The sequence below is a fragment of the Stegostoma tigrinum genome, chromosome 1 (genome assembly GCF_030684315.1).
Source record: "Stegostoma tigrinum isolate sSteTig4 chromosome 1, sSteTig4.hap1, whole genome shotgun sequence".
Taxonomy (NCBI): Eukaryota; Metazoa; Chordata; class Chondrichthyes; order Orectolobiformes; family Stegostomatidae; genus Stegostoma; species Stegostoma tigrinum.
Window position 1 is genome coordinate 33,718,177 of NC_081354.1, and position 27,453 is coordinate 33,745,629.

General features: G+C 40.8%; 1 protein-coding gene across 6 annotated transcripts in view; it reads left to right on the top strand.

Moving 5' to 3' along the window:
- Positions 1-27,453, top strand: part of LOC125457551 (NEDD4 family-interacting protein 1-like) — a 144,692-nt gene that overhangs the window by 82,299 nt on the left and 34,940 nt on the right. For 3 of the 6 annotated variants that reach the window (XR_007248674.2, XM_048542132.2, XM_048542218.2), the window contains one exon: positions 16,261-16,366. The exons of 1 other annotated variant lie outside the window; for it this stretch is intronic. Coding sequence is in view for 4 of the 5 variants with exons in the window: in XM_048542132.2 (XP_048398089.1) it covers positions 16,261-16,364 (104 nt within the window). In the remaining variant the exon portion in view is untranslated. Of the gene's footprint in view, positions 1-16,260; positions 16,367-27,453 lie in introns of those variants that run through there. 2 more of the 6 variants (XM_048541954.2, XM_048542040.2) reach the window with 1 other exon arrangement.

Here is a 27,453-nt window from a genome sequence, read left to right on the forward strand (position 1 = left end):
AAATGCATCGGAGCAATATCACCTCTAGGCTGTCTTAAGGTCTCAAACCATTCTGATTTGGACAATAATGTTGTTTCTTAGATGTTGCTGTATCAAACTCCTGGAACTCACATCCAAACAAAGCTATGGCTATAACTGCACAAAATGAACTGTAGCATTTCCTGAAGGCAGTGCAATCTGCTCAACAGGATAAGAAATAAATGCTGATTTTTCCAGAAATGCTGACATCATATGAACAAATAAATTTAAAAAAAGGTTGGATTTTGCTCAGGTTCCATAACTTTGTAGTGGTGAGTAATAAAATGCTACTTGATGCATAATCTAGAAAAATAAATAATTTCAATGGAAGAAAATGTTATAACTTGCATTCATATAAAAATGATCACAGCATGAAAACATCAGTGAAAACATCTTTTATGAGCAAAATGGTTTCGTATTTTGGGAAAGTTGCGGATGTACTGCACTGCATTTCCTCCTCTATATTTGCAATGAGCTCCTTCAAGTTCAGCATTGTACTAACTCCTCAACTCTGATACTCCACAACTATCTGTGCTTACTCATCCATATCTGCTCTATGTTCACTGCTCTCTTCTACTGTATTCATGCCCCTTCTCCTGCTCTATGCTCACACGTCTCCTGTTGCATTTTTCACTCACTATTCTTCAACTCAACTTCCAATGACAACAATACTTCTAGTCCATTATATTTTTCGGTCATTGTTTCCACATTGTAAAATTTTTGAGGAGTCAATTGTTCAGGTGGATCGATGGTTAGTGTGTAGATCAGATTAACTCCAACAGGATGGGATTCAATTCTTGTTCTGACTAACGTCAAAATCGGGTCTGCTTCCTCAATGTGTCTGTAGTAAAAGAAAATCACAATGTTAACTACATTGGAGGAATAATGATTAAGACCCTGTCCCGAGGCAGAGAACTGAAGGAGAAGGACCATAGAATGCTTACAGCACAGAAGATGATCACCTGACCTGTCAAGTCTGTCAGCATCCTGGCAAAACGAAAATAGCCAATCCCACATTCTACTTCATCCTGTAGCTCTACCAATATTTTCTCTTCAGGTACATTTCGAACACTTTCTGTCATGATCCAAATTGACGGCAATTTGGACAAGCCAGATCTCTGATTTAAACTAGGCTTGATAGATCATAATTTTAATGTTTGTTGTTGGTTAATAGGGTGATCAATCACTGAAACATATTCATGAGCATTCTAAAAAGAGAACATGCAAAAGAAGTAAAAGAAAATTATATACATAGAAAACAGTTAGAAAGAGCTTAACACAAGCATCTGTTTCCTAATACCATTCTTTACAGAGACTCGGCCCCAGAGAAATATCATTCCTCCCTCAGCATTCTTTGGTATTAACCTTAATTGGTAATTCTATTTCTTTTGTCACAGAGGCTACCTGACCTGCTGAGATTGCCAGCATCTTCTGTTTTCTTTCAGATTCCCAACATCTGGAGTATTTTGCTTTGTTCGCATCATACCTTCCTTGTTTTTGTAATCTATATCTCCACTCATACAGCATAGGATCCTATTGACTTTTCAACCCAATCTACAGCAGCTTGTGCACATAAAATTGGCATTTCCATCTCCAAATAAGAGACAGTCTAACCACCATCCCTTGACATTCAATGGTGTTACCATCACCAAATCCCCTGCTACAATATTCTGGGGATTACCATTAATCAGAAACTTGACTTGCCACATAAACACAGTGGGTATATAAGCAGGTGAAAGACTAAGAATACTACGGTGAGTAACTCACCTGTTGACTCCCTAAAGCCTGTCCACCATCTACCATGCACAAATCAGGAGTGCGATGGAATACTCACCCCTTGCATGGATGGGTACAGCTCCAACAACATTCAAGAAGTATACAGAACAAAGCAACCTGCTTGATTGGCACCACATCCACAACATCCACTCCCTCCACCTCCTATGCACAGTAGCAGCAATGTGAATTATACAAGATGCATGAAGAAATTCTCCAAAGATCCTTAGATAACGCTTCCCAAACACATGACTACTACCATCTAGAAGGACAAGGGCAGCAGACACATGGGAACACCACCACTTGCAAGATTCTCCCAAGCCACTCACTGTCCTGATTTGGAAATACCTCCCCATTCCTTCACTATCAATGGGTCAAAATTCTGAATTCCCTCTGTGACAGCATTATGGATCAATTTACAGCAGGTGGGCTGCTGCAGTTCAAGAAGGCAGCTTATTATCACCTTCTTAAGGGCTAGTAGAGACAGGGCAATAAATACTGGCCAGCCAGCGATGCCTGCCTCCCATGAGTGAATTAAAATAAAGTAAAATCCCACATTTTTCTATTTCTGCACACCTTTTATAATTACACATTTATTGTCTTTCTTTCATCCTCTGGCTGAGATGTACCACTTCATACTTCTGTGCATTAAATTTCTTCTGCTTTATGCCGATCCATTCTGTCAGTCTGTCCTCTCAAAGACTATCATTATATTTTTGCACAGTTCACAAACATTCACTCATTTGTCTGGCAATTTTTATTTTTGTTTCAGATTTCCAGCATTCTCAGTTCTTTGTGTTAAGTTAGTCTTAAATTATGCTAAAGTGCATGAGGCAAGCCTCACTATTTTTGCTCATTACAACACAAGGCAGTGTTGGAAACAGCTTTGCTAACGAACTGTCAGATCCTTACTGAGAAGCCAATTTAACACACTTGATCAGGGTGTGTGCCAGTTCAATAGCAAATAAAGGAAGATCAAAGCTATATTGTGAGACTACCCACATAATTGCCCAATTTAAGTTGGAGTACAACAGACCTCCTAACATAATTTAAAATATGTAAACAACATTCAGAGCTATGGTTTCTAGATTCAAATGTGTCCAATACAGACAAGCAGGAAGATTTGCTTAGCAATAGGGAAAATGTGTCTACACAGACACAACAGGTCAGAATTGACAGCCAAAGGGTTGAAAGCTATCCAAAGGATAAGGACCACAAGTGGAGATCAGTTAAGAGTCAGATTATATTTTGTACTCATTGATGAGTATTCATATTATTTAAACTGAAGCCTATTGAATCCAGAGACTATTTTGTGAGCCGATACAAAGAAAAGCGTTCCGATATGATTTTTCAACAAGGAGCTAGCAAACAGAATTGTTGAGTTGGTGATCGCGTCCACTCCCATGGTAGGTTTCCAGAAAGACTCGGTAGAGAAGCTGAAAACTTAAAGTGTCAAAGAGCTACTGAATAATGGATGCGAGTAGAAAGCGATCATGCAGATTAATAAAGCATACAGGCCTTGAATACAAACTCAATGGTTATCAAAACCACTAGAAGATTCAAATATAGAGTATTAGAAGTTGTGCTTTTTATATGCACCAAGGAAATGCCTGGCTTTCAGTTAATCTTGTAAGGGGCAAAGATTTGAGGAAAGGCTGATGCAGCTACAAAGAGTCTTGTGCCAACTCAACAAACCATACAAAAGGAGTATCTTTAAGCTACAATTAAGACCACCTGGTATATTGTCAGCAGTGTATACAAGAAGTGGTCAACAAATGATGCACATGATTTGAAAAAGAGTGGCAAACACATCCTCCACACTGCCAATCTCAAGGAAAACTTGATTGTCTTCGCATCATCCAAGGTGTTTGCAAACATTCAAATTATCTGACCTCAAAAATCTGTTGACTATTTGTTATTGGTAAGATTGTCACATGGATACATGTAATATAATTCCTGGAAATCCAAAAACATGCAGCCACAAATATGGGAAACCATGATGAAAACTAGAATGTAAGATTTTCAGCATACATTGCTTCACCAATTCCATTAATTGCACAATAAAACCAATCTATTGCAGATGTTTTACATTGTAGACACTGCTGAACCAGCATTTGAAGAAATATTAACAATCCATGACCTCACATTAGTCACAGTGCATGGAATCAGTCAATAATCAGTCACAACAGAAACTGCAGCAGACTATTCAAGGAACACTTGCTGAACTGAGTACAAAGAAGAATGGAAGACTCCTCTCCTGTATTTGTGGATTGAATTTCTTAGCTCTCTGCATGGAGGAAAGAATGAGAGTTCAAGAGAAAGAGCCTGAGCCTGAGCGACTAGATCATGACAAATCCTAATGTGAGAGTGCCATTACTAAAATGATGAAGTCTTTAAAGCTAACATCTGCTCAGCTCGTAAAGATCAATGAAGAGTTGGAAGAGAAAGGTAAGGAATCAGGGTGAACTACAATCTCTGTATTATCAGTGCAATGAAAAGATTGTCAATTTACCAAAAAACAAAAAATGGACAAGTTGTAGATGAAACAGATTAAGCTCAGAACGAGCAGCTACAGAATGTCGGCTTCAGATGAGAAACCTGGAAAAATAACAGGTGCTGGTGCATTGTGCTCACAACAAAGAAAACACTCATAAGATAGAGCTTTCAGAAATAAATGTCAGCAATAATGCTTTAATGAAATCATCCCAACTGGATATAGGGAAAACCAAATAATCCATTGAATTAGAAAATACAAGAGGTGTAGGCTTGTATGAAAACAAAAAGAAAAAAAAGTTGCAGGTTGTGTATAGCTACTAGAGCAGATTGTGAATGAGAAAATATACTGGACCATTGAAGAGTAGAATTTTGATAGAATTAGAAGAATCCATGGTATAAAACCAAAAGCTTCAAAATGAGCTGTAAACTCTTAAGGAACAAAATACCATCAATGCTTGAACAACTCGAGGAACAAGATCTGTCAGCAGTTAATCTGAAGTAAATCTTGACTGTCACAAAGACAATATTCTTGAACAGCAAATACAGTCCATCAAAGAAAAAAATAATAACAACACAGCAAGAATGATGAACAATATCACAGGTGCCTTTGGAAACTCCAGACAAAGTCACCATCAAGATATCTGAATATATCAGCAAATTACTTTTACTTTATAGAGACTCACAGAGCTGAACATTACCGTATTTTCATTTGTCATGACTTTCTTGGAAGGTTTCACTCCATGAGGCCTAGCACAGTTTGTCACCATCAGACCAACCTCGCCATATTAACAAACGACCATGCTCTAATGGAACCCCTATTTCTGATGTTAGCCCGATTCTCTGATTCATTGTAGATGAATGTATTTGCTACTGATGGGAAATAGTGGCATTCCTGATGCTGGCACCTCATATCAATGATGCAGCATCTTTCCTCATTCACTCTTCCTACCCAAGCCCCCGACATCAGTAAACCTGCAGTACCTTGCTCACATCAATTTACCATGATCCATTGCTACAGGAAATGCCATCTGCCATCTCTGAGGAAGAGAGCATGAATCCTTCAGAGGTAGCAGCGCCAAAGCTGCCTCTGGCACCACCTACCAGTTCAAATAGTTCCACCTCAGTGCATATATTTTCAGGATTAGAGTTGGGAGGTAGGCACTTTACTGCCACATCTCTGCAGCTGGCCAAGGAAGAAACATCATTGGCAAAAGGAAAACTGCCAGAGACCATGGTCCAGTTCAAGCCCAAAGGAGAGGAACCAAGGTGTGATGGCATTCAGGGACCTTATTTACATGCACAGGCAACAAAGGACTAGCCCACAGGATTTCAGTGGTTCTGCACAACCTGGCACAAAAGCTGCAGGACTGCAGCAACGCAGATGGGATGTTTCTGGCTCAGGTTGCTCCCATGGATCTGGTTGGCAGCTGCCATAGACAGCCAGGTATAGTAGTCTCTAAGTCGGCTGGATATGTGTACAGAGCTGCTCTCAGCAGTTGGTGGAGGGCTGGGGTGGCGGGGAGGTGTTGGAGGTGAGGAACTCTGGGCTAACCCCAGGTGCCAGTTCCTCACAAAGACTCAAGACACTGTCAGTAGGTGAACCACACACAGCTCCTACAGTGTCCCCTCAGGATACCCCAGAGGTAGTTGGGCCTTCCATCTCTTCCTTACTCAACCCTGAGGGAGTACAAGCCAAGGCAGGTGCAGTTGCTTTTCTAGGCAGGACATACTTAGCACATCTGGCCTTTGAGACACAAGGCCCCAGGGTTACTTTACCGAATCTTCAAGGCCAATGGGCTGCACTGTATGGCAGACAATGTGTGACCAAACCCCTAACTGATGTGTATATAGTTCCCATGACTCCATAGACTGGATCCACAAGGCTTACTATGGCTCACTTCTCAGACTGTGGAGGTGTGGACTGCTGTTACTGAGTGCCTTGTGCAGCTGACTGACTGTATTCAAGCCCCTGGACTGATTTTGGAGGCTGCCCTTGACTTATTGTGCCCCTGGTGCTTCCCTGGACTTGACCGAGGACTACTCCCCTTCGACTGTGGCACATGGTATTTGGTAGATGCCTGTACAGTATGGTGTGTACACAGCTGCCTTAAAGTGCTGGCGTAAGACTGATTCAGGACAGCACCATACAGTAACATGACCAATCTTTGATGGCTACTGATCCACATTGCTTTCTTGAGCCTCGAAGGACAGATGTGTGTTTTGCCAGGCTTTCTTTCTGCGCAGTTCTCAGGCACAACAGAAGTACTGTGAGCCTGTAAGTTCTGGCTGAGCAGTCTAAGCACAATAAAGGCAACGCAAGACAAAGCAGGGAGGCTGTGGGTATCCAGGTAGGCACAAAGTGAGCGAGTGCTAAGAGAGCAGGTGAGCAACTCTGAGATGCAGCCTGTTCAATCAATGATCTGGGTGCCTGTTCCTGTATGTAAAGTGCCCTTGCTACAGCATTCCAATGCTAGGCACCCATGTTCCAAAATGCAAAACTAAAGTGCTCTGCATGTAGATCAGTGAAGTAGCATGATGGTTGGAGAGGCTAACACATTTTAAATGCCAGTATCTATGGATGTGAAGTGCGTATGATTTCTTGACCATAGAATGTGCCCTACGATACTGATGATAGATATCAAAGATAGAGTAAAAAAAAATTAACAGTGAGCTGTTGTCACCAAGTACCTGTTCTAACTTCCATGTTGAGAATTATTGGCATCTAGACTCTGTCCAGTAGGTGGAGGAATAGGAGGTTGCTCATTAATGAGTTGTGATTAAGTAATACTGAGAGCGACAAGAGTAAGAATTTCATCTGTGTCTGGAACTTAGTTGGAAACTGTGACATTGAGATAGGCCTCAGTCATCTTCTCATGTGACTTTCCCAAATATCTCACCATAGCCCACATTATTCAGACCTGGGAAGATTCTGCCCACAATCTCAAATGTTCTGGTATATAGTTACATTGTCTTTTGGAAAGGACTGAGATATGGCATGTGTATCGTACCTTTAAGAGAGTTTGGCTTCAAGGACTCCATATGCTGTGTGTACACAATGTCATGACACTGCCTGAGAACTTTTTTTCTGTCAGTCTACGAGCTGCACACACAGAGATAAGTTAGTTTGTTTTAATGCCTGATTCAACACTGACTTATTCGAAATAAACTAATCTACTAAACTAATCAATCCCTGATGAGCAATTGATAATTAGACCATTAACAACAACAAGGCACTAACTGCCTCTCATATTTAAGGCGGCACCTTGTTGTTTCAACACTCACTTTTCTGAGCTTGCTCAGTGTATACCATCAATTTTGGTGCCTGCCAATGGCTGATTTGAATTTCTTTGCACCAGAACTGTTCTTACTCCATTCAAATTGGCCCTCCTTCATTTAAGTATTTTTACCCTAGATTATTCTGTGTCTTTTTGTGCATTTAACCTAAGCTTGGAATTCTATAATGACTTTCCTAAATGTTTTCCTGTTGATACTTGACCCACATTCCTCAGAACTAGCAAAGTCTTCTTCCTTGTAGGGCTTAGAATGTTCTAATCAAGAAAAATCTCTGAAAACACTTCAGAAATGCAATTCTTTTTCTCCACCCTTTACATGACTACTATTTCAGTCATCATCAAGTCAATTAAAGTTGCCTGCTTTCACTACTTTATGGTTCCTTCAGGCTCAATTCAAATATGGAGAAAAGAGTTGAACTTTAGAGCTGGGATGAAAGTGATGACGATTGACACCAAGATAAGATTTCACCGAGTGTGACATTAAATGGTTCAAGCTAGTAAAAGTAAGATAGGTGGAATTAGGAGGAAACTCTTCACTAGCTCAAAGGACAATGATTATGGTTATTGAAAACCAATCATCTCAGCAGCAGATAGTTTCTTAACATTTGTCCTTGGTAACTGGGAATTGTTGACCAGGCCAGTAGTTGTTGCCCATTCCTAATTACCCTGTGAAAGGTGGAGGTGTGTCCCCTCCTTGAACCACTGCACTCCTCTGACTGTAGGAACACCCAGAATAGTGTGAGAAAGGGAAGGCTTACAGTCATTTACTTGCAAGGGCATATGCGATTCAAGCATACTTTAAGACATGTTTTGGTTTTGTAATAGATATTGGTATGGAAAAACCTAATGGTGTAAAACCATATATGCCTGCAGCAATACATTTTGAAGTCATTTAGGTTTCAAGATCTTTTTAGTTTTCAAATAATTCCTGGCACCATTTGTAGTGGCAAGCTAACCTACATTTGAATGGCTGTCAAAATATGCAGTCCAAATAAAAGAGAGTTGATCAGATATATTTGGCATCGCTGACCCTCGACTCTGTTGCAGTTTGTTTGAAATTTAAGTGCGCTACATCCATGCGCTTGGAGTCTAATTTGATCACCACAGTGTCTGGTACAGAAGAGTATTCTGAAAGATCAGAATAGGCCCACCCACTTCTACATACTTTATTAATGACCTGTCATTTATTGTATGGTAAGAAATGGGGATCCTCACTGATGATTGCAGAATTTGCTGTACCTTTTGCAATCCTTGAAACTGAAGCAATCCATACCTGCAAGACCCAGGCAACAATTAAGTTTGAGCTGATAAGTTGCCAAGTTGTGCCACACAAGTGCTAAGCAATGATCATTACCAACAAGAGATGATCTAAGCATCTCCCTTCATGTTCCAGAGATAATGGGAACTGCAGATGCTGGAGAATCCAAGATAACCAAGCGTGAAGCTGGATGAACACAGAAGGGCCTAGGCCCGAAACGTCAGCTTTTGTACTCCTGAGATGCTGCTTGGCCTGCTGTGTTCATCCACACTTGGTTATCCCTTCATGTTCCACTGCATTTCCATTGCTTAATTCCCCACTATCAACATCGTGGGCATTGCCACTGACCATTTACTGAACTTGACCAGCCAGAGTCATAAATATGGTGCTATAAGAGCAGGTCAGAGGCTCAGAAGTCTGCACATAGTTGTCTCCTGACTGCATAAAGCCTGTTCACCATCTACAATGCATTAGTCAGGAGAGTCTGATAGAATGCTTTCGCCTAGTCTGAATGGAGTCAGTTCTAAAAAACACTGAACAAATTCAATACCATCCAAGACAATGCAGTCCACGTGATTGGTATTCATCTGCCGCCTTCAACATTTACTTCCTTCACCATTTATATACTCTGATGGCACAATGTATCATCCACAAGGTGCAATGTTGAAATTTACCCAAGTTCCTTCTAAACCCATGACTTCTACCATCTAGGAGTACAACAGCAGCCAACATATGGTAATACCAACACCAGTAAGTTTCCTCCAAGTTGCTACTAATCCTGACTTGGAAATGTATAGCTGTTGTTTGTTGAATTCCTGGATCTCCCTCCCTAACTACGCTGTGGGTGTACGTGCACCACACAGACCCCAGTAGGTCAGGGATGGGTCATCGTCACCTGCTTGAGGGAAATTAGGGATGGCAATAAATTGCTGACCTTGCAAAAAATGGCCAGCTCCAATAAATGAATAAGAAGGTGGCTGTGCTTAGGAGTGCAGCATGGGTCTGCAGTCTAGCTCTGGTGTTTCACTGAACAACACCAAAGCCCTGGAAAAGGTTACATTTTATTTATTTGGCTATCAATGTCGCTTGACATGATTTCAAAGATTGTCAGGCTCCAATGGGTTTCAAGCAGATTCTTAACAGAACAGTAGGTCTCACATGATGCCAACCACTGACAAGTGTTTGGGGTAGATAGCTTCCACCATAATCCCTCTCTGACTGCGTCTGCAGACCCCACTTGATCTCAAGAGGTTGAGGAAACCATTAGGTCGAATTAAGATGAGAGGCACTTGTTTTAAACAAAATATAGTTTATTGAATGCTAGTAATCAGGTACAAATTACATCAATCAAGATAGATAATGGGTGGAATCTTAACGGCCCTGAATGGTATGGGCTATGGCAAAATTTGCAGCGAGACCCATCCCAATGTCAGGAGCAATTTACTCTAACATTAATGCATTTGAAAAGTAGTGAGGTGGGTTTCTTGCTCAGCAGCAGACATTGCAGTTCATAGAACATAGAACATAGAACAATACAGCGCAGAACAGGCCCTTCGGCCCTCAATGTTGCGCCGACCTGTGAACTAATCTAAGCCCCTCCCCCACACTATCCCTTCAGGTGGGTTATAGATTGTTAAAAACCATTTTAAAGCTCATATTGTTAATATTCAGTTTCCTAGCTTACCAAACAGGATTGACAGTGAGAATTCTCAACGTGGAAGCCAGAGTTCAATGACTGAAGTGGTGACTTCCGCTCACCACTTGTTCTAAAAGACAACCGTGTGGAACATCAGACACCAACATCTCATAGCACACTCAATGGGCACTGGAAACATACACCCCATGTCCACAAACATTGGTACCTGACATCTGCCAGTCTTTATGAACCCTCAGGGAACATCTCTAATTCACTTACAGGACCCCTCTGCACTTCAGAGTTGCCTCTATAACTGTAATGCAGCTTTAAGGACAATGTGCATCAGGAGCATGAACGCAGCTCATGGAGCAGACAAGGCAACATCTCTAGCTTGTTTGTTTACTGTTATAGCATTCCCTCACGCCTGCCACGTCTGGATGCTCACAAAGCAGGGTTCCAGTTCCCCCTAGTCTGCCATGTCCAGGGCAGCTCCAGATTGACAGGCCTTGTCCAGGTTCACAATGGTTTTTTGAAGATGGCACTGATTCCAGGAATGTAAATCAATTCCAGAATATCTACTGTTTGGTGAGTAATCCTAGGAATGACATATGGTAATATGGGACTGGAATCAGAGTAAAGAAACATCATAGAGTTGAGGTGAGTAGGTAAAGGGACAATTTTGAGAAGATGCAGCAAGGAAAGGTGCTAGGCTTCTCAGTGAAACATCCTTCAACAAACTGACACAACTCACATTTAGCTAAAATAATATAAAATTCAACCCATTGTTAGCAAGTCAATTGGGAGACTTAGGATAACAGGTCTGATCCCTATGTGATCCTACAATGTTCTAACTTGCCCTACCCTACTTGTTCTGACATCATGTTACTGAATAGAACTTAATACATTCACCTACCCTTTCAGAACCATTACCTTAAACAACGGCAGGTCATCTGTATATCTGTGGTCAGTATTACAGACAGTATTAAGGCCGATGATAGGAAATGTTATAAAAGTCTTCAAAAGCAGGGATTGGAAATCTGAAACCAAAACTGAAAATGCTGGAAATAACACGTCTCGCAGCATCTGTGGCAAAAGTGACAAAGTTAATGTTTCAGATTGATGGCCTTAAGAACTAGAAAAAGATTGAGCAGTAATGAACTTTAAGCAAGTGCAAGGATGGGAAGTGGGAAACAGAAAAGAAAATGTCTCTGATAAAGTGCAAAGCAGAAAAATTAGAAAAAGATTTGTGGCACCTTGAGTGGTACTAGGCTCATTGTGCTGTTGATGATTCTGCGATTGACATCTCATTGAGATATCTCTTTGGCTTTATTTGTTCTATTAAAATTCTATTTGGGCCTTGCATCCACAACATCTTTATCATTTAATCCTTCCTTCCTTCCTTCCTTTTTGACTTTTTCACACCAAAGCCCGCTTTCAATTACTTAATACCGTGACACGTCAAACATTTTCCAGTTCTGATGAGAGATCGTTGTGTTGAAACATTAATTCTATTCTCTAACCACAGACTTGCTAAGTATTTCCAATATTTTCTGTTTTGTAACTGAAGTTATCCTCATGTAATAGGAGGCTGTACTATTTTGAAGTCAAAGTATATATTAATTCACATTGTAGTGTTGTTGAAAAGTTTTTAGTTGATGGGCCTTAGCCAAATTTACAAAATTGTATTCAATGATATTTTCTTCTGTAGGTTACATTGCTGGGATTGAAAGGTTCTGTCCTATATTTCATCTTTTCCAACACTAGATCTATTGGTAGATTATTGGACTGTTGGATGATTTTTGGTCCTGAATCCAAAGTTCAAATTAATCTTAATGTCATTGCTTTCTCGTATCAATGGTGCTCCTGTAACCAGTTCCAGTATATGCATTACCAGTCTTGACCCAGTGTTCCAGAAACTGCTTTTGTATAAATATATTATTTGCATTGGCCACTAGCATCACTTTTTAAACAATAATCAAATGTGCATGCACTTCGGCATATTGAACCAAATAGATTATATGAAAGCTGACAGTGAAGGTCAGGTAGATCTGAGCCTGTTGCTGGTGTGACAAATCAATGCTCTAAAGTCAATTAATGTCACCGCAGTTCTAATTTTTTTTTAGTTTTGACTGATGTCTGTAGATTTTGTGTTTAACCACAGTTTGTCACTACCTCCTGTAAGGCTTATATCTTACTTTGATCTTGCAGTATCTAAGTATTTCTAATCACACTCAGCTTTGTATTTTGACACAGCAGATCACATTCTGCACTGTGCTCTTCAGAAAATTTCTGTGAATTAGAAACCTTGACAATAAATCCTTGCCACTCTGCATCTTAAAAAATCATTCTTGCTAATGTACTATGTCTGTAACCTTAGGCCAGCTCATGATCATGGTTCACTGTGTCATCATATTATTCACTGTTGCTGGGGATTCTGAATATTTTTCAAATTATTAAGTTGTTGTACTTGTTAAGAAAACAAGAATCTTGGCTGCAATCTAAGCAAAACTGGGAACAATTTATTTGGAAAAAATTTCACTGTGACTTTTTTTCAAACCATAGTTTCCTCCAGCACAAATTGTTTTCATTTAGGGAAGGTGATTGTCAGTATTATTGTGGGTGACTACTTACCAACTTGTGGTTGTGTTCTCAAATAGTCATTTGTGGTTTCCTCCTTTTCGCGCTGGTTTTGATTTGGAGTTTCCTAGATGACACATCCTGTGGTGTCTTTTGGCAAGCAATCAACTGCTGTCGGTTGGCTGACTCATGTGTTTAATGGATGTGCTGCTTATTACATACCAAAAAATACTGGATTTGATTGAAAAAACAAACTATCCAAGGATGGTTTGTAGGGAGGTTCTCTTCCTGCTTTTCAGCTGACATCACACATTCATTTTTTAACCTCACTTGACTATTCCTGCATGAGTTAGTGGAAGTACAGGGGTAATTTTAACCCAATCCATCAAGTGGACGCCAAGCAAGTGAGCTTTTCAAATTGCCCATATCACTTAACTGCTCCCTAACCTCAAGGAACTAACTGGTCACTGTTAGCACTCACTTCTCCTAGAATGTAATAAGGAAATTTGATGTTAATGAGATTAAAATTATTTTTAAAAAAGTGTTGAAATGTCTTGCTGATTTGCCGGCATCCAGTTGGCTATTGATAAAGGTAAGAGGTGCCCCATTGCAGTGTCTGAGCAAGGCAGGTAATGTAACAATAGAATGCGGCAGTGGCTGGGGCTCAGGGCAAGCCCAGATGGTGGAAGCAGTGGCAAAGGATGACGTCAGCAGCGGTCATCAGCGAAGCGGCGGTCAGCTTGAAGCCTTGCCCAAGAGAGATTAACAGCAATGGTTGGGAACTCAGGCAGGTCTTAGACCAGTGCGAGAAAGCAGCCCAGCACAGGAGAGAGTAAGTCCTCTTGGGGAAAGCCCAGCTCAGAGTGTCTGCAGGCCCATAATTTAAGAAATAACTATATTGTTTGACTTTTCAACTTTTATTTCTTTATTTTTCCACTTTTAAATGAAGAAGACTATAGTGCTGAACTTTAGAAGTTATATCTTTATTCTTCTACTTCTGTAACTAAAATTTAATACCTTTATATTTTGTACCTAAGATGGTACCATGCATGGTGACATTGTGCTCTTTACACTGTACTCTTATATCCCATGGTTGAGTATACGTGGCAATAAAACCTAAATCTAAATTGAATCTTATCCACGTTGGTGGGAAGCTCTCTCATCTTGTAGGCTGTCTTCAGTTAAAGTGAGGATGGGATGATTCTAGCTGTGGATTTCATGAAGACAAGCCAATTGCTGCCCCATGAAGAACCAAGTGCTCAATTTGAAAAAAAACATTTGCATGAAGATTCACTCTGCATTTCACATTACCAGTTGTGATTGTACTCAGTTTTTCCACTCAAATAAGGAATTTAACTCCTTCAGTATCAATTCATTTTAATCTTGACATTCACCCTATTTTGCAACATTCTGATCAATATAGCTCCTCAACCATAATGTCTTTTCTTCTAAATTGTAATTTTTATTCTGAAGGAACATAGGAATGTGCAAAACATTAAAAGGTACATGTGGTAAACTCAGTACCTACATCTCTTTTTAATCTTCTTTTTTGATTTTATTCAATTGTCTTATTAAATATCTGACCAACTCATACTTCAAATTACTAATGTTACCATCTGTCATTTTCCTGTGCACAACAAAAATAAACATAAGTTTATGACTAAATTGTTATTTTTTTACTCAGGACCAAAGAAACGTAGTTTCAAAATTATCTACTTTTGGGAGATAGGTATGTCCTTCTAGATGTGGTAATAATGTGCTACAAACTGTTTTTCTGATGTGGTCTGGATTAAGAAAATTTTAAGGCTGCTTTTGGTATTCTGTTTAGAGAAGGCATATTAGAAAATAAAACAGCTTTGTCATTCTGTCTCGGAAAAAAGTCCTTTTCTTTCCCATAGGGATCTCCAAATGATTTTGGCAAGTTTATAACTCTGCTTTTGGTTGATGCACATGAATCTTGCTCCATTGTCTTCAGGAAAAGTCCTTTGATGAGCTAATGCACTGTACAATACTATTGAAGGCATTTTTTATTCTGTATAATACGTAATTATTGTATAATACGTAACCTCTACATTAGCCATATTTGCTGTGTATGTTTTGTAAAGATCCATTTTACTTCCTCATGGTAAGGGTTAAAATAATGTAATTTTAAACACCAGGGATTATTTTGATGAAAGGATTTAACCTATTTTTCTTATCAACCTGTCACTGTGCTAATAAGACCCACCTGTCTGAAATTCTGGTTTAATTTACTTGTAACGTGATTGATAATTATCAAATTTTAAACTCGTCTAGATCTGCTACAACAGACACTCTACAAGTTTACCATTCAAGCAATGATCAAGCAATGAACTTTTTATGGAACAGTTTATGTGGTCTTCACCCACTCCACTAAAAGTGTGATATGCTCAGGAATGTTTCAGCAAGGGTCAAGGCCCATAGCAGATGGCACACTGTTTCTCAGGTGGGAGGCCCTGGAGAGGAAGTCGAGAGGATGAAGGAAGCCCTGTACCCTGAGTGGGAATTGTCCCACCTCCGTCTCCAGTCCTTCTCTCATGTAGTAGCTGGTGCTACCCAGCCTAGCCACAAATCGTCCTTTCAAATCATCTACGAGCCAATTGGGATTCCTTGCAAAGTGAACATACCACTCACTTTTTCCTTGTGACTCCTGAAAAACACTTAATATGCTGGAGTAGCACAGCACCCTCTCTTTAAACATGAAGTCATTAAACAATGTTCCCAAATAATTGTTGACAGACTTTTGGCTGAGTCTTGACAAGTCGTCCCAGATATATTTGAAATCTCCAATAGCAAGCAAACCGCGCACAGTAGTGTACCTTCGAATAGCACTCAAAAGTGTCTGCAACATGTAGGCCCCCAATCAGCTGGTCAGTCTGAGGACGGGGCTTTAGATAAATCATCAGTCACCAAAATGCTGTGTAGGCTCATTAGTGAGGACTGGGAGGTAATATAGGTGACAATCACCTGTTAAGTAATCCAGCAGTTGGTTGTTCCTAGCACAAACTCCAAATCCTTTTCTAAAACTGTATGTTAACTCACATATGGATAAAACTATCATTTCAAGCACCACCTTGTCCAACTGGTCATCAGCAGAAAATAAAAGATGCTTATATGCTGTTGATGTACTTCTTATGATTTGTGAAGAATAAGTCATATATGTAACTTTTCCCATCCCCTCTGTGTTCCAGGGTTTGTGCTTTTCACAAGAGGCTTTGTCAATTATGCAAAAGTTCGGAAGGTGACTGCCAAGATCGCCAGTTTGAAAAAGTCCAGGTTCCTTTTCATTTACTGATGGTAACAAATCATATCTGTTCAATGTCCGGTTACACTGTATGCTGGATCGTTCATTTCTGTATCATGAATGATTCTGTTATTGTCTGCCAACTTAATTTTTAAAATTAAACAAACATAACAGCTGGATTTAGAGAGGTAGGAGTCTGAAAGATTTATTGCACTAAGGTGGCTCAGGAGTACTGTCAGTATGTACATCCTTTCTTTTGTTAACAGACGAAATAATTAGCCGATGCAATATTGCCCTCAACCTTTGACCTTGGGTGCAATTGAAGATTGTCACTTAAAGCTGTAATCTTTCAACTATTGACTGAGGTTTGATATTTTTATGGAGTCAGGTTAACTTGAAAGACTTGTAAAAATGGCAGATGGCTCTTGGATGAGTAAATCTAGCTCCAATTTCTGTAGATCCTATTATTATTGGTATGGACTTGGAGGCTGTAGTATAATGGGAAATCTGATCACTTTATTACATTGTCTTCCCTGCTGTTGTTCAATAATGGCTGCAGAAGATTGAACATGTAGGAAGTGCAATATGCAGTAGGGATGGGGAGGTATCATCCAGGTGGGGAATCTGAACTCAAGTAGGGTCATTTGTAATTAATCCCCAGATTAAACAATTTTTGCATTACAAGGGGCTTTAACCTGCAATATGGGAATTAGGATATTAGGGATGAAGCATAAACATTATTGAAGAAGCCTTAGTTTTGTATACGTATCACAGCCTGATGTAATTTGAATCCCTTTCTTTAAATATGGAAAAAGGCTGCATCTTTCAGATAGAGCAACATAACAGGAGACACCAAGTACTTGACAGGTTATCTGGTGTGCTTGGAAAAAAAGCCACTATCCTTGTATTCCTACAGTTTGAATAGACTTTCTTCTTGACATTTCCTTTTATGGTTTTTATTAGAACTGAGCCCATATTGAATGCTTGGCTAAGTTTCAAAAACGTTTATCTCAGCATGGTGCAGTGTTTTCAGTTGATTGATAGTTGTAAAAAATGATTAAAAGATTAACTGTGCTAAACATTTGTTTTTACAACAAGAAGTTTTCTTTTTTGAAAGGGCGTTATGAATGATAGCTATTTCAGTATCATGTGTGTGTGAATGAGAACTGTCTTAATTGTTAGAAGTGTTTCCATCTCTACATAGATCCTAAGGTATGCCCACAATAGATACTGAGTAAGTAACTATAAAGATAGCATGAAGGAATGAGGGGAAGAAGGGAAGTGAAGATGGCATGCAGGATATGTGGGGTGAGTGAGGGTAGAGGGGCTTAGAGTTGACATGTACGGGGCTTTGAAGTGTTGGCATACAGAGATTTTGTGATCGGTAGTGGTTATGGCATATGGAGGTTGCATTAGGAGTATGAGGGACATGACTCAGAAAACTGAGGTGGACTTTCTAACAAGTCCAAGTTGCCCTCTCTTGCCTCGTTCAAACTGCCCTGGAAAGTATAGGCCCTTGCTTCAACCTATACATAATTTATGGGGATGCTTTTAAAGAATATAGGTCTGTTGAGTGGAAAAAATTCTGATGCTAACTCCCCGTCCTAGTGAGGAAAATCTGACTCTTAATTGCTGCTTGCTTTTCAAGCGCTGTCTTTCTTTTCCTCTTTATATTCCCATAGTTATACTGATGTGTATTTGCAACAGCGACAGGTTTCTCTCTCCAGTTTTCTGCCTAGGTATGTCCCAATCTGTTTTATCAGTTTGGATATCCAGTGACTACTGAAATAAAAACAGAAAGTACTAGAAATACTCAGCTGGCAAGTCAGCATCTATGGAGAGAGAAACAGAGAATCTTAAATCTGAAATCTTACAGACCTGGATTATTGATGGAGCAGCAAATCCACAACATGACCGTGTGAAAGCTGATTTTTCCAGGTTTTTTTTTCAGGAACCAGTCAATTAAGAGTGCAACTCTGAGAGTGGTTTCTATTTAGAGCAGGAGGAATAATGAGAACACCCAGATCAATATTAAATCAGATACAGTAGCACACAGTGTCAAAACTCTGCGTTGTCGACAATAAATCTGCAGAGGCAAAGGGAGGAAAGAGATAGATATCGATGTCTCTTTAAAGGGAAGAAATCTAACCATCCCCCCTTGCCATTCAGTTATTTAATGCTTTAAGTCAATATCTTGAAACTGAACTGGGCTGTTCATATGTGTGCAGTGACTACAAGAACAGGTTACAGTCTAACAGTCACTAACTGACCTCCTGATTTTCCAAAGCCTGCCCACCGCCTACAAATCACTGGAATAATCTCCAATTGCCTGGATATGTGCACCTCCAACAACATTCAAACGGTGGCCCAGTGGTTAGCACTGCAGCCTCGCAGTACCAGGGACCCAGGTTCAATTCCAGCCTTGGGCAACTGTCTGTGCGGAGTTTGCACATTCTCCCCGTGTCTGTGTGGGTTTCCTTCACGTACTCCAGTTTCCTCCCACAGTCCAAAGATGTGCAGGATAGGCGGATTGGCCATGCTAAATTGCCCGTAGTGTTCAGGGGTGTGTGGGCTATAGGGGGATGGGTCTGGGTGGGATGTTTCAAGGGGTGGTGTGGCCTTGTCGGGCCGAAGGGCCTGTTTCCACACTGTAGGGAATCTAATCTAATCTAATCTAATCAAACAGTTTGACATCCAGGATAAAATAGCCCATGTGAGTGCCACCCACATCCACCAGCTTTAAAAATAACTCTCTCTGCCACAAGTGCTAAGTAGCAACAAATTTGTACCCTCTACAAGATGCTCTACAGCAATCCACCAAACCTCTTTCCACAGTACCTTATAAAGTCATGCTCCCCAACATTTAGTAGGACCAGGCAATAGATGCAAGGTAACGCCAGCCCCTGCAACTTCCTCTCCAAGCTACGTACCATCCTGACTTGGGACTGTGCCACTGTTCCTTTACTGTTACCAGGTCAAAATCATGCAATTCACTTCCTAACAACAATAATAGGTATCCCTGCTCTGAAAAGACTGCAGTAATCTATCTCACCACCACCAATTTAGGAATGGGCAATAAATGCTGACAATAGCAATCAATGCCCACATTCCAAAAAGTACTTGAACTTAAACAAAATAATAAATAAAGGCTGTAAGGTCCGCCTCATGATTTACACATATGTCACTTTGGGAAATGGAAGAATCTATTGAGGTCACAGGGGCAGGATTTCTTTCCAGATGATTGACAGGAGGAGGCTCATCCATGCGTACTCACACCTTGTTTGCCAGGGGTTCCGTGTCACTCCTGGAAGGGGAGAGATGAACAGGGATGGTGAAGTTGGGAATTAAGGCACTGGCAGGTCGTGCCCATTCCCAGTAGCATGTTGGATTAACTCCTGTACGTAGTAGCTGTATACTATGGCTGATCAACTGAATGCTAGTTTCCCTCAATATGATGCTCCAATTATGGCAGGTCAAGCAATCTATAACTGCCATTGTGCACTAGAATTCCTTAACGTGCCATGTTGCTGACATAGAATGCAGCCAATGCTGTTTTAAAAGTTCCAACCATTTCATACAGAGCTGAACTGAAGCTGTTTACTGTTTTGCTGAAAGAGTTTCTGCAGGAGGAAGCTGTCAACTCAAACTATAAAATAATTATCATTAATTTGTCAAAAACATCTGCAGTCTTAATATTACGGTAAGAGTAGAAGTATAACCTTGTATGAAATCTACTGTAATTCCGTACATTTACATTGTTCTAAATTTGATATTCATTTAATTTCTTTTTAAGGAAGTGAGCACATATTTAACAAACATTACATTTTAGAACATTTTGTCAGAGATATAGAACAGATGGAAGAATCAATACACCCATTTCAGTCAAAACTAAACTGCCTCCGGCTTTGCGTGTTTCTACTCTAGGCCACAAAAATATCCTTTCATACAATGTAATCTTCTTCTAATATTCAATTAATTTCATGTTGAGTATATGGCACAGATGTTAGCATTTATCATACAACTAAAACTTCTTTTCATTCATGAAATTAAATGTAGTCAAAAGAAAATCTATGAATTCATTATTGTACTTGTGCAATTGCTTGGTATATGTTGTTCACATTAAATTGGAAGGCTAGCTGATAAGATCTCTTACTGTTACAGTGGCCTTTCATTTCCTGAATTTGGGTTTGAATCCCATTTATGTTAGTTGTCAGGATAATGTATAAAATGGGTATGTGTTGTCTTAAGCTGCCTCCAATTCACCCAGGCCAAAATCTCATCACTAAATGGCACTCAACTGTTACTCTCACTTCAAGAGTTCACTTCACTTAGTGAGTTCTCTTAAGATCTATATTTAGTCAGAATAGTTTCAACTTACTTGACATCCAAGCCTGTAGAAATCAATGCTCAATGTCTTCCTGACACAACTCCAATAAGGATGGTTTTAACTTCCTGCAATTCAAACTAATTCTCACATCTAACTGGACTCCTATGTAAAGCAACAGTCATCTTTTTTTAAAGGCTGATTTAAATGCATTGGAAGCAGTTCAGAAAATACCTGGAATGGGTGAGTTCGACAGTGTATGTTTTTTTTTCTGCTGAATTTAGATGAGTAAAGTTGCCTTGCTTGAAATTTAGATGATTCTGAGTGGTCTCAACATCGTAGATGAGCAGATCATGTTTCTCCTTATGGTCAATGAGGGGTCACTGTTTCTAAATAAGAGCTCACCCACTTCAAACTGAAATTAGGTGAAGTATTTTTTCACACAGAGGTTTGTGAGTCTTTAAAATCACTTTCTCATAAAGGGCAGAAACAGCCTTTGAATTTTTTTAAGGCAGATAGATTCTTGATATGCAATACAGCAAATTATTAGCAGAGGTAGGAATTTCAAATTCCAAGCAGATCAGTAATGATTTTATTTAATAGTGGTAACACAGTGTGGAGCTAAAGGAACACAGTAGGCCAGGCAGCATCAGAGGAACAGGAAAGCTGATGTTTCGGGTCAGGACCCTTCTTCAGAAATGGAGAAGGAGAAGGGTGCTCTGCAATAAATAGTGGGGGGGATGGAGCAGGGGAAGGTGGGTAGGATTGTGATACGTGAGTGCAGGTAGGCAGTGGTGGGGACTGGTCAGTGAGGTGTGAGGAGCGGATAGGTGGGAGAGAAGATGGACAGGTCAAGGAGGCGTGGATGAGATGGAGGATTGGTCATGGGATGAGACCGATGCTGGGGAGATTTTGATATTAGTAAAGTCCATATTGAGACCATATTAAATGGTGGGCCAGGTGTGAGAAGCTGATGGTGTACTTCTGCTCCTCCTTCTTATGTTCATAACTTTGCCAAAAAGTGTAAGAACTGGAGATAATGGAAAGCTATCTTTCCTAATTTTCATTTGAATTGACTATAAATTGAAAGAGATCTCTATTGGGTGACGAATTGATAATCACTATTGACCAAAGTCAAAATTGCCTTTCCATTATAGTGGAAGGGCTGCAGCTAAAGTCCAGGATAGATCCTGCCAGCCTGCGTCAGGTGTTTCTGCATGGTGTTGGAAATCAATTGTACTTTCTATAAGAGGCTAGTCTTGATTCTGACATGTTCCTTACAAGGCTAATAATTGGAGCAGGCTGTGGTCAGTTCTGGAGTTGGATTTTCCTTAATTTGAGAGTTCTTGTAAATTAAGTCTTGCACAAAGTCAGGTTATTGATAAACAAGAGCAGGAGTAGGCCATTTGGCCATTTGAGTTTGCTCTGCCACTCAGTATAATCAAGGATCATCCAACTCAATACCTTGTTCCTGCTTTCACCACATCCTGAAGGTGAGTTTGCAGAGAGGAAAGAATCTTAAAAGCCTCAGAATTAATGGGCATGGGGTTGTTCTTATGTTTTTAGACTGATTTTATAGCATATGGATCAGTTCAGCACAGTACAGGCCCTTCGGCAAATAATGTAGTGCCGACCAATCTGGATCTTTGAATATTGGGACTGGAAATAAACCATAAGTTTCATCCATATCAGTTATGCCAGGGTTACACTGGAAAGTCATGCCAACAGCCAGAGGGAGTTATTTTTGAGTTTCCTGATACAGCTTCAGTAAAAACTGTGTAGGTTGCTGACACCACCACTATCCTCCCCACAAAACCTGCCAAATTACTCATTCAGATAACTGACTTAACTCATAGCATCATAGAGATCTACAGCGTAGAGACAGGCTCTTCAGCCCAAATGGGTCTGTGTCAACCAAAAAGTCCATCCATGCTAACCCCATTTCCCTAACACTTGTCCCATATCCTTCAAGCCTTTCCTATCCATGTATTCACCCAAATACATTTTAAATACTTTACTGTTAATGTACCCGCCTCAACCACTTATGCTGGCAGCTCATTCCATATGCGTGCCACCCTAATGTGTTAAACAAAAATGTTGCCCCTCAGGTTCCCATGTATTCTTTCCACTCTTACCTTAGACGGATGCCCTCTAGTCATTAAGTCCCCAACCCTGGGAGAAGGACTGGGTGCATTCATCCTACCCATGTGTCTTATGATTTTATACACTTAGAGATGATCGCCCCTCAGTCTCCTACGGTCTAAAGAAAAAAAGTCCTAGCTTGCCCGACCTCTCCCTATAACTCAATCCCTTGAGTCCTGGCAACATTCTTGTAAAGTTCTTCTGCACTCTTTCCAGTTTAATAACATCCTTCCTGTTGCAAAGTGACCAAAACTGAACACAATATTCCAAGTGCAGCCTCACCAAAATCCTGTATGACTGCAACATAACTTCCCAACTTCTGTACTCATTGCCCTCCTTTATAAAGGTTGGTGTGTCAAAAGCCTTTTCACTGCCCTGTCTACCTGTGACTCCACTTTTGGAGAACCATGTACCTGCACTCCACGGTCCCTCTGCTCCACTACACTCCTTCAGGCCCTACCATTCACCATGAAATTCCTACCTTGATTTGACGTTTCAAAATGCAACACCTCACACTTATCTACATTAAATTCCATTTGCCATTTCTCAGCCCACTTCCCCTGCTGATCAAGATCCTGCTGCAATTTTTGATAACCTTCCTCACTGTCCATGATACCGCCTATTTTAGTGTCATCCATAAACTTACTAATCATGCCTTCTACATTCTCATCCAATTCGTTGATGTGGATAACAAACTACAATGGGCCCAGCACCGACCCCTGGGGCCTTTGGTCACAGGCCTCCAGTCCAGCAAGCATCCTTCCACTATTACTCTGCTTCTTACCATCAACCCAAGTGTGTACCCAGTCTGCCAGCTCTCCCTGAATTCTATGCAATCTAACCTTCCAGAGCAGCCTACCATGTGAAACCTTATCAAAAGCCTTACTAAAATCTATGTAGACTACATCATCTACTGCCCTGCTGTCATCAACATTCCTAGTCACTTTATCAAAGAACTCTAACAAATTTGTGGGACATGATCTCCCACGCACAAAGCCATGCTGACTACTCCAAATAAAGCCCTGTCTTTCCAAATGTGTATATATCTTATGCCTCAGAGCCTTCTCAAGTAACTTATCTACCACAGATGTTAAGCTTACTGGTCTGTAATTCCCAGGTTTTTCTTTGCAACCCTTCTTCAATAAGGGCGCAACATTCACTACCCTCCAGCCTTCCGGGACCTCACCCGTGGCTAATGATGGTACAAATATATCAGCCAGGGCCCCCACAATTTCTTCTCTAGCCTCTTGCAGTGTTCTTGGATATATCTGATCAGGACCAAGAGATTTATCCACTTTCATACATTCTAATACTTCCAACACCTCCTCCTTTGTGATATGGACTGTCCCCAAGTTCCCAAGTCTTCATGTCTTTCTCCATGGTAAACACTGAGGAGAAATATTCATTAAGGACCTTGCCCATCTCCTGCAGTTCCATACATACATTCTGTTTTGGTCCTTGCGGGATCTTTTCTCTCTCTAGTCATTCTTTTTCCTTTAACCTACTTAAAGAATCTCTTTGGATTCACATAAATCTTCTCAGCCAAAGCTATCTCATGCCCCCTTTCCACCATCCTGATTTTCTTCTTCAGTAAACTCTTGTACTGGTCCTAACTGCTTGTACCTGAGCCATGCCTCCTTTTTTCTGGTCAAAGCCTCAGTTTCTGTTGTCATCCAGGGTTCCCTACATCTGCCAACCTTGCCCTTCACTCTAACAGGAACATGTAGACCTTGAACTCTAGCTATCACGCTTTTAAAGGCCTCTGACTTGCCAGAGATGCCTTTGCCTGCAAACGAACTACTCCAATCAAACCCTGCAAGCTCCTGTCTAATTCCACCAAAGTTCACCTTGCCCCAGTTGCAAACTTGAACCTGTGGACCAGTTTTACCCTTCTCCAAAGTGTTCCCTCACTGTCACCTCAGTCACCTGTCCTGCCCTATTTCCCAAGAGTTGGTCAGGTTTTGCCCCTTCCTGAGTAAGGCCTTCTATACACTGCTTAAGGAAACTTTCCTGAACACATTTAACAAATTTCACCCCATTGGATTTTTCGGAAAATTAAATTCCCCCACTTTGACAACCTTATTTCCCCTGCAAGTCTCTGCAATCTCCCTGCATATTTTGTTCATTTAATTCCCGTTGACTATTTGGGGGCCTATAGTACAACCCCAATTACGTCACTATCCCCTTCTTATTTCTAAGCTCCACCCACAAAGCCTCACTGAACGATCCCTTGGTTATTTAATCTCAGACTATTAACTGCTGTGATACTCCTCTTAATCAAAAAAGCAACTCCCCCTCCCCTCTTTCCTCCACCTCTGTCCTGCCTAAAGCACTTGTACTCTGGCACATTAAGCTGCAGTTCATGTCCCTCCCTTAGCCATGTTTCTGTAATGGCTATGATATCCAGGCACCACGTACCTCTCCATGCCCTGAGTTTATTGGCCTTACCTGTTAGCCCTCTTGCATTGAAATAGATGCAACTTAATCCAACAGGCTTCCTGTCCTGTTCCAGCCTGATCTGTCTCTTCATCCTGCTATTTCTGAATACCGTGTCTCCTTCCAGCCTTGCACATGTCTCCCTTCTGTTGAGGATCCCACCTTAAAACTCCTTAAAACCAACACTTAGCAAAAGTAAAACAATATCAAGGCAGGTAGCTAACATGTGGTTTTCTTTGTCATTTCCTCCACACAACTTAATATCATCTCTAACAACCATCATCAGCCACGACTTGCGCCATAAGTTCCATGTGGATACCAGCAGTGCTCATTGGGCACTGTGACATGGCAGAAAGGCAAAGTTCTCCAACTCTTTCTCTAAGAGAAACAAGGCAACACCCGTAACTCTGCCAATCACCAACTACATATTCAAAAACATGTTTGCCTCCTGCAGGAAGCCAGTATTGATTCTGAAAGATAACTCTCTCACCCAATAAAACTGATATCAATGAGGAAAGATGAAGTTCTTCATTGACACAACATAAGACAGATCTAATGGAGAATAATTATCCGAGCCTCAGAATATTGCTGCATGAATTCCTCAAGGTAGAGTGTAAACACCAAATACAATGACATGGTCAATCAATGTTCTTCTCTTATGAGGAGCTGCCATATTTTTTAAAAAGGCCACTATCTATCCAGAGATAGTAGAAACTGCCTGCAGGAACATTTCTGAAGAAGGGTCCAGACTCGAAACATCAGCTTTCCTGCTCTTCTGATGCTTCTTGGTCTGTTGTGTTCATCCAGCTTTACACCTTGTTGTCTCACTATCTATGTAGCTTGCATTCTACAATACATATGAAACAATAATAATGGACATGTTTATTTGTCATAGTGATCCAACTTTAAACCTAACTTTAACTAGCTAGGTTCCAAGAGAATAAGACAAGAGACAAGACGGCGGAATGCTTTGGTCCAGCCTTGCCTCTTTCTTTTCACAAGCATACTACACTTACCAACTGTCATTTATCATATCTTGCATTCTAAATTATTATTTTCTGAAATAAATGTGTTTAATTTGCACTCAATGATTTGTCATCAACTGTACCAATTCAATCACTATACTTTTACCATTTTACATTAAAATCATGCTTCTGCAAATTAGTTTTGAATTTACCCCTATTCAGGCATCATCTCTAACATCTGGTTCTGCAAGGTGAAAAAGCTTGTTGTAGTCTACAATATGTAATCCCTTTAAAATCCTAAACCAGTAATCATGTCACCTTTCACGCTTCCCTTTCTCCATGAGAACATATGAATACTATTCATAATTCAATCTCCCCATTCTGATAAAAGCCAAAACAGCTGCGTAAGCTATAAATCAGAAACAAAAACAAAAGTTGCTGGAAAGCTCAGCAGGTCTGGCAGCATCTGTGAGGAGAAATCAGAGTTAATGTTTCAGGTCCAGTGACCCTTACTGAGAACTGGTTCTGCTTTATTCTCTCCATTGTAGTGTCTGTTCCCTGTGTTCTTTCAACAGTTGAAACTTTCTATTTGTATTGTGGCAAATACAGCTATACGCAATAATCTCTCGGCGATTCCCACATCCGCTCCACACTCCCCACTAGCCCCACCACACTCCTGGCACCTTTCCCAGCCCCAACACCTCTCCCCTCACCTCCATTCAAGGCACCAAACAAACCTTCCACATCAGACGGAGGTTCACCCTCACGTCCGCCAATGTGGTCTATTGCATCCACTGCTCCCGATGTGGCCTCCTCTACATCAGTGAGACCAAGCGGATGCTCAGAGACCACTTTGTAGAGCACCTGCGCTCTGTTCATGACAAACGACAACACCTACTGGTCGTGAACCATTTTAACTCCCCCTCCCCATCCCTGGGTGGCATGTCCATCCTGGGCCTCCTCCAGTGCCACAATGATGCCACCCCAAAACTGGAGGAGCAGCACCTCATTGTCCACCTTGGGAGCCTACAACCTAATGGCCTAAATGTGGATTTTGTCTGTTTCAAAATCTTCCCCCCCACCACCCCCCAGCCTCATCCCATGTCCAGTCCTCCAGCACATCCCTGCCTCCTTGGCCTGACACAATCTGCCCATCTTCTCTCCCGCCTATCTGCTCCTCCCACGTCACTGACCAATCCCCATCGTTCCCTACCTGCACTCACCTATCACTATCCCACCTACCTTGCCCAGCCCAACCCCTCCTCTATTTATT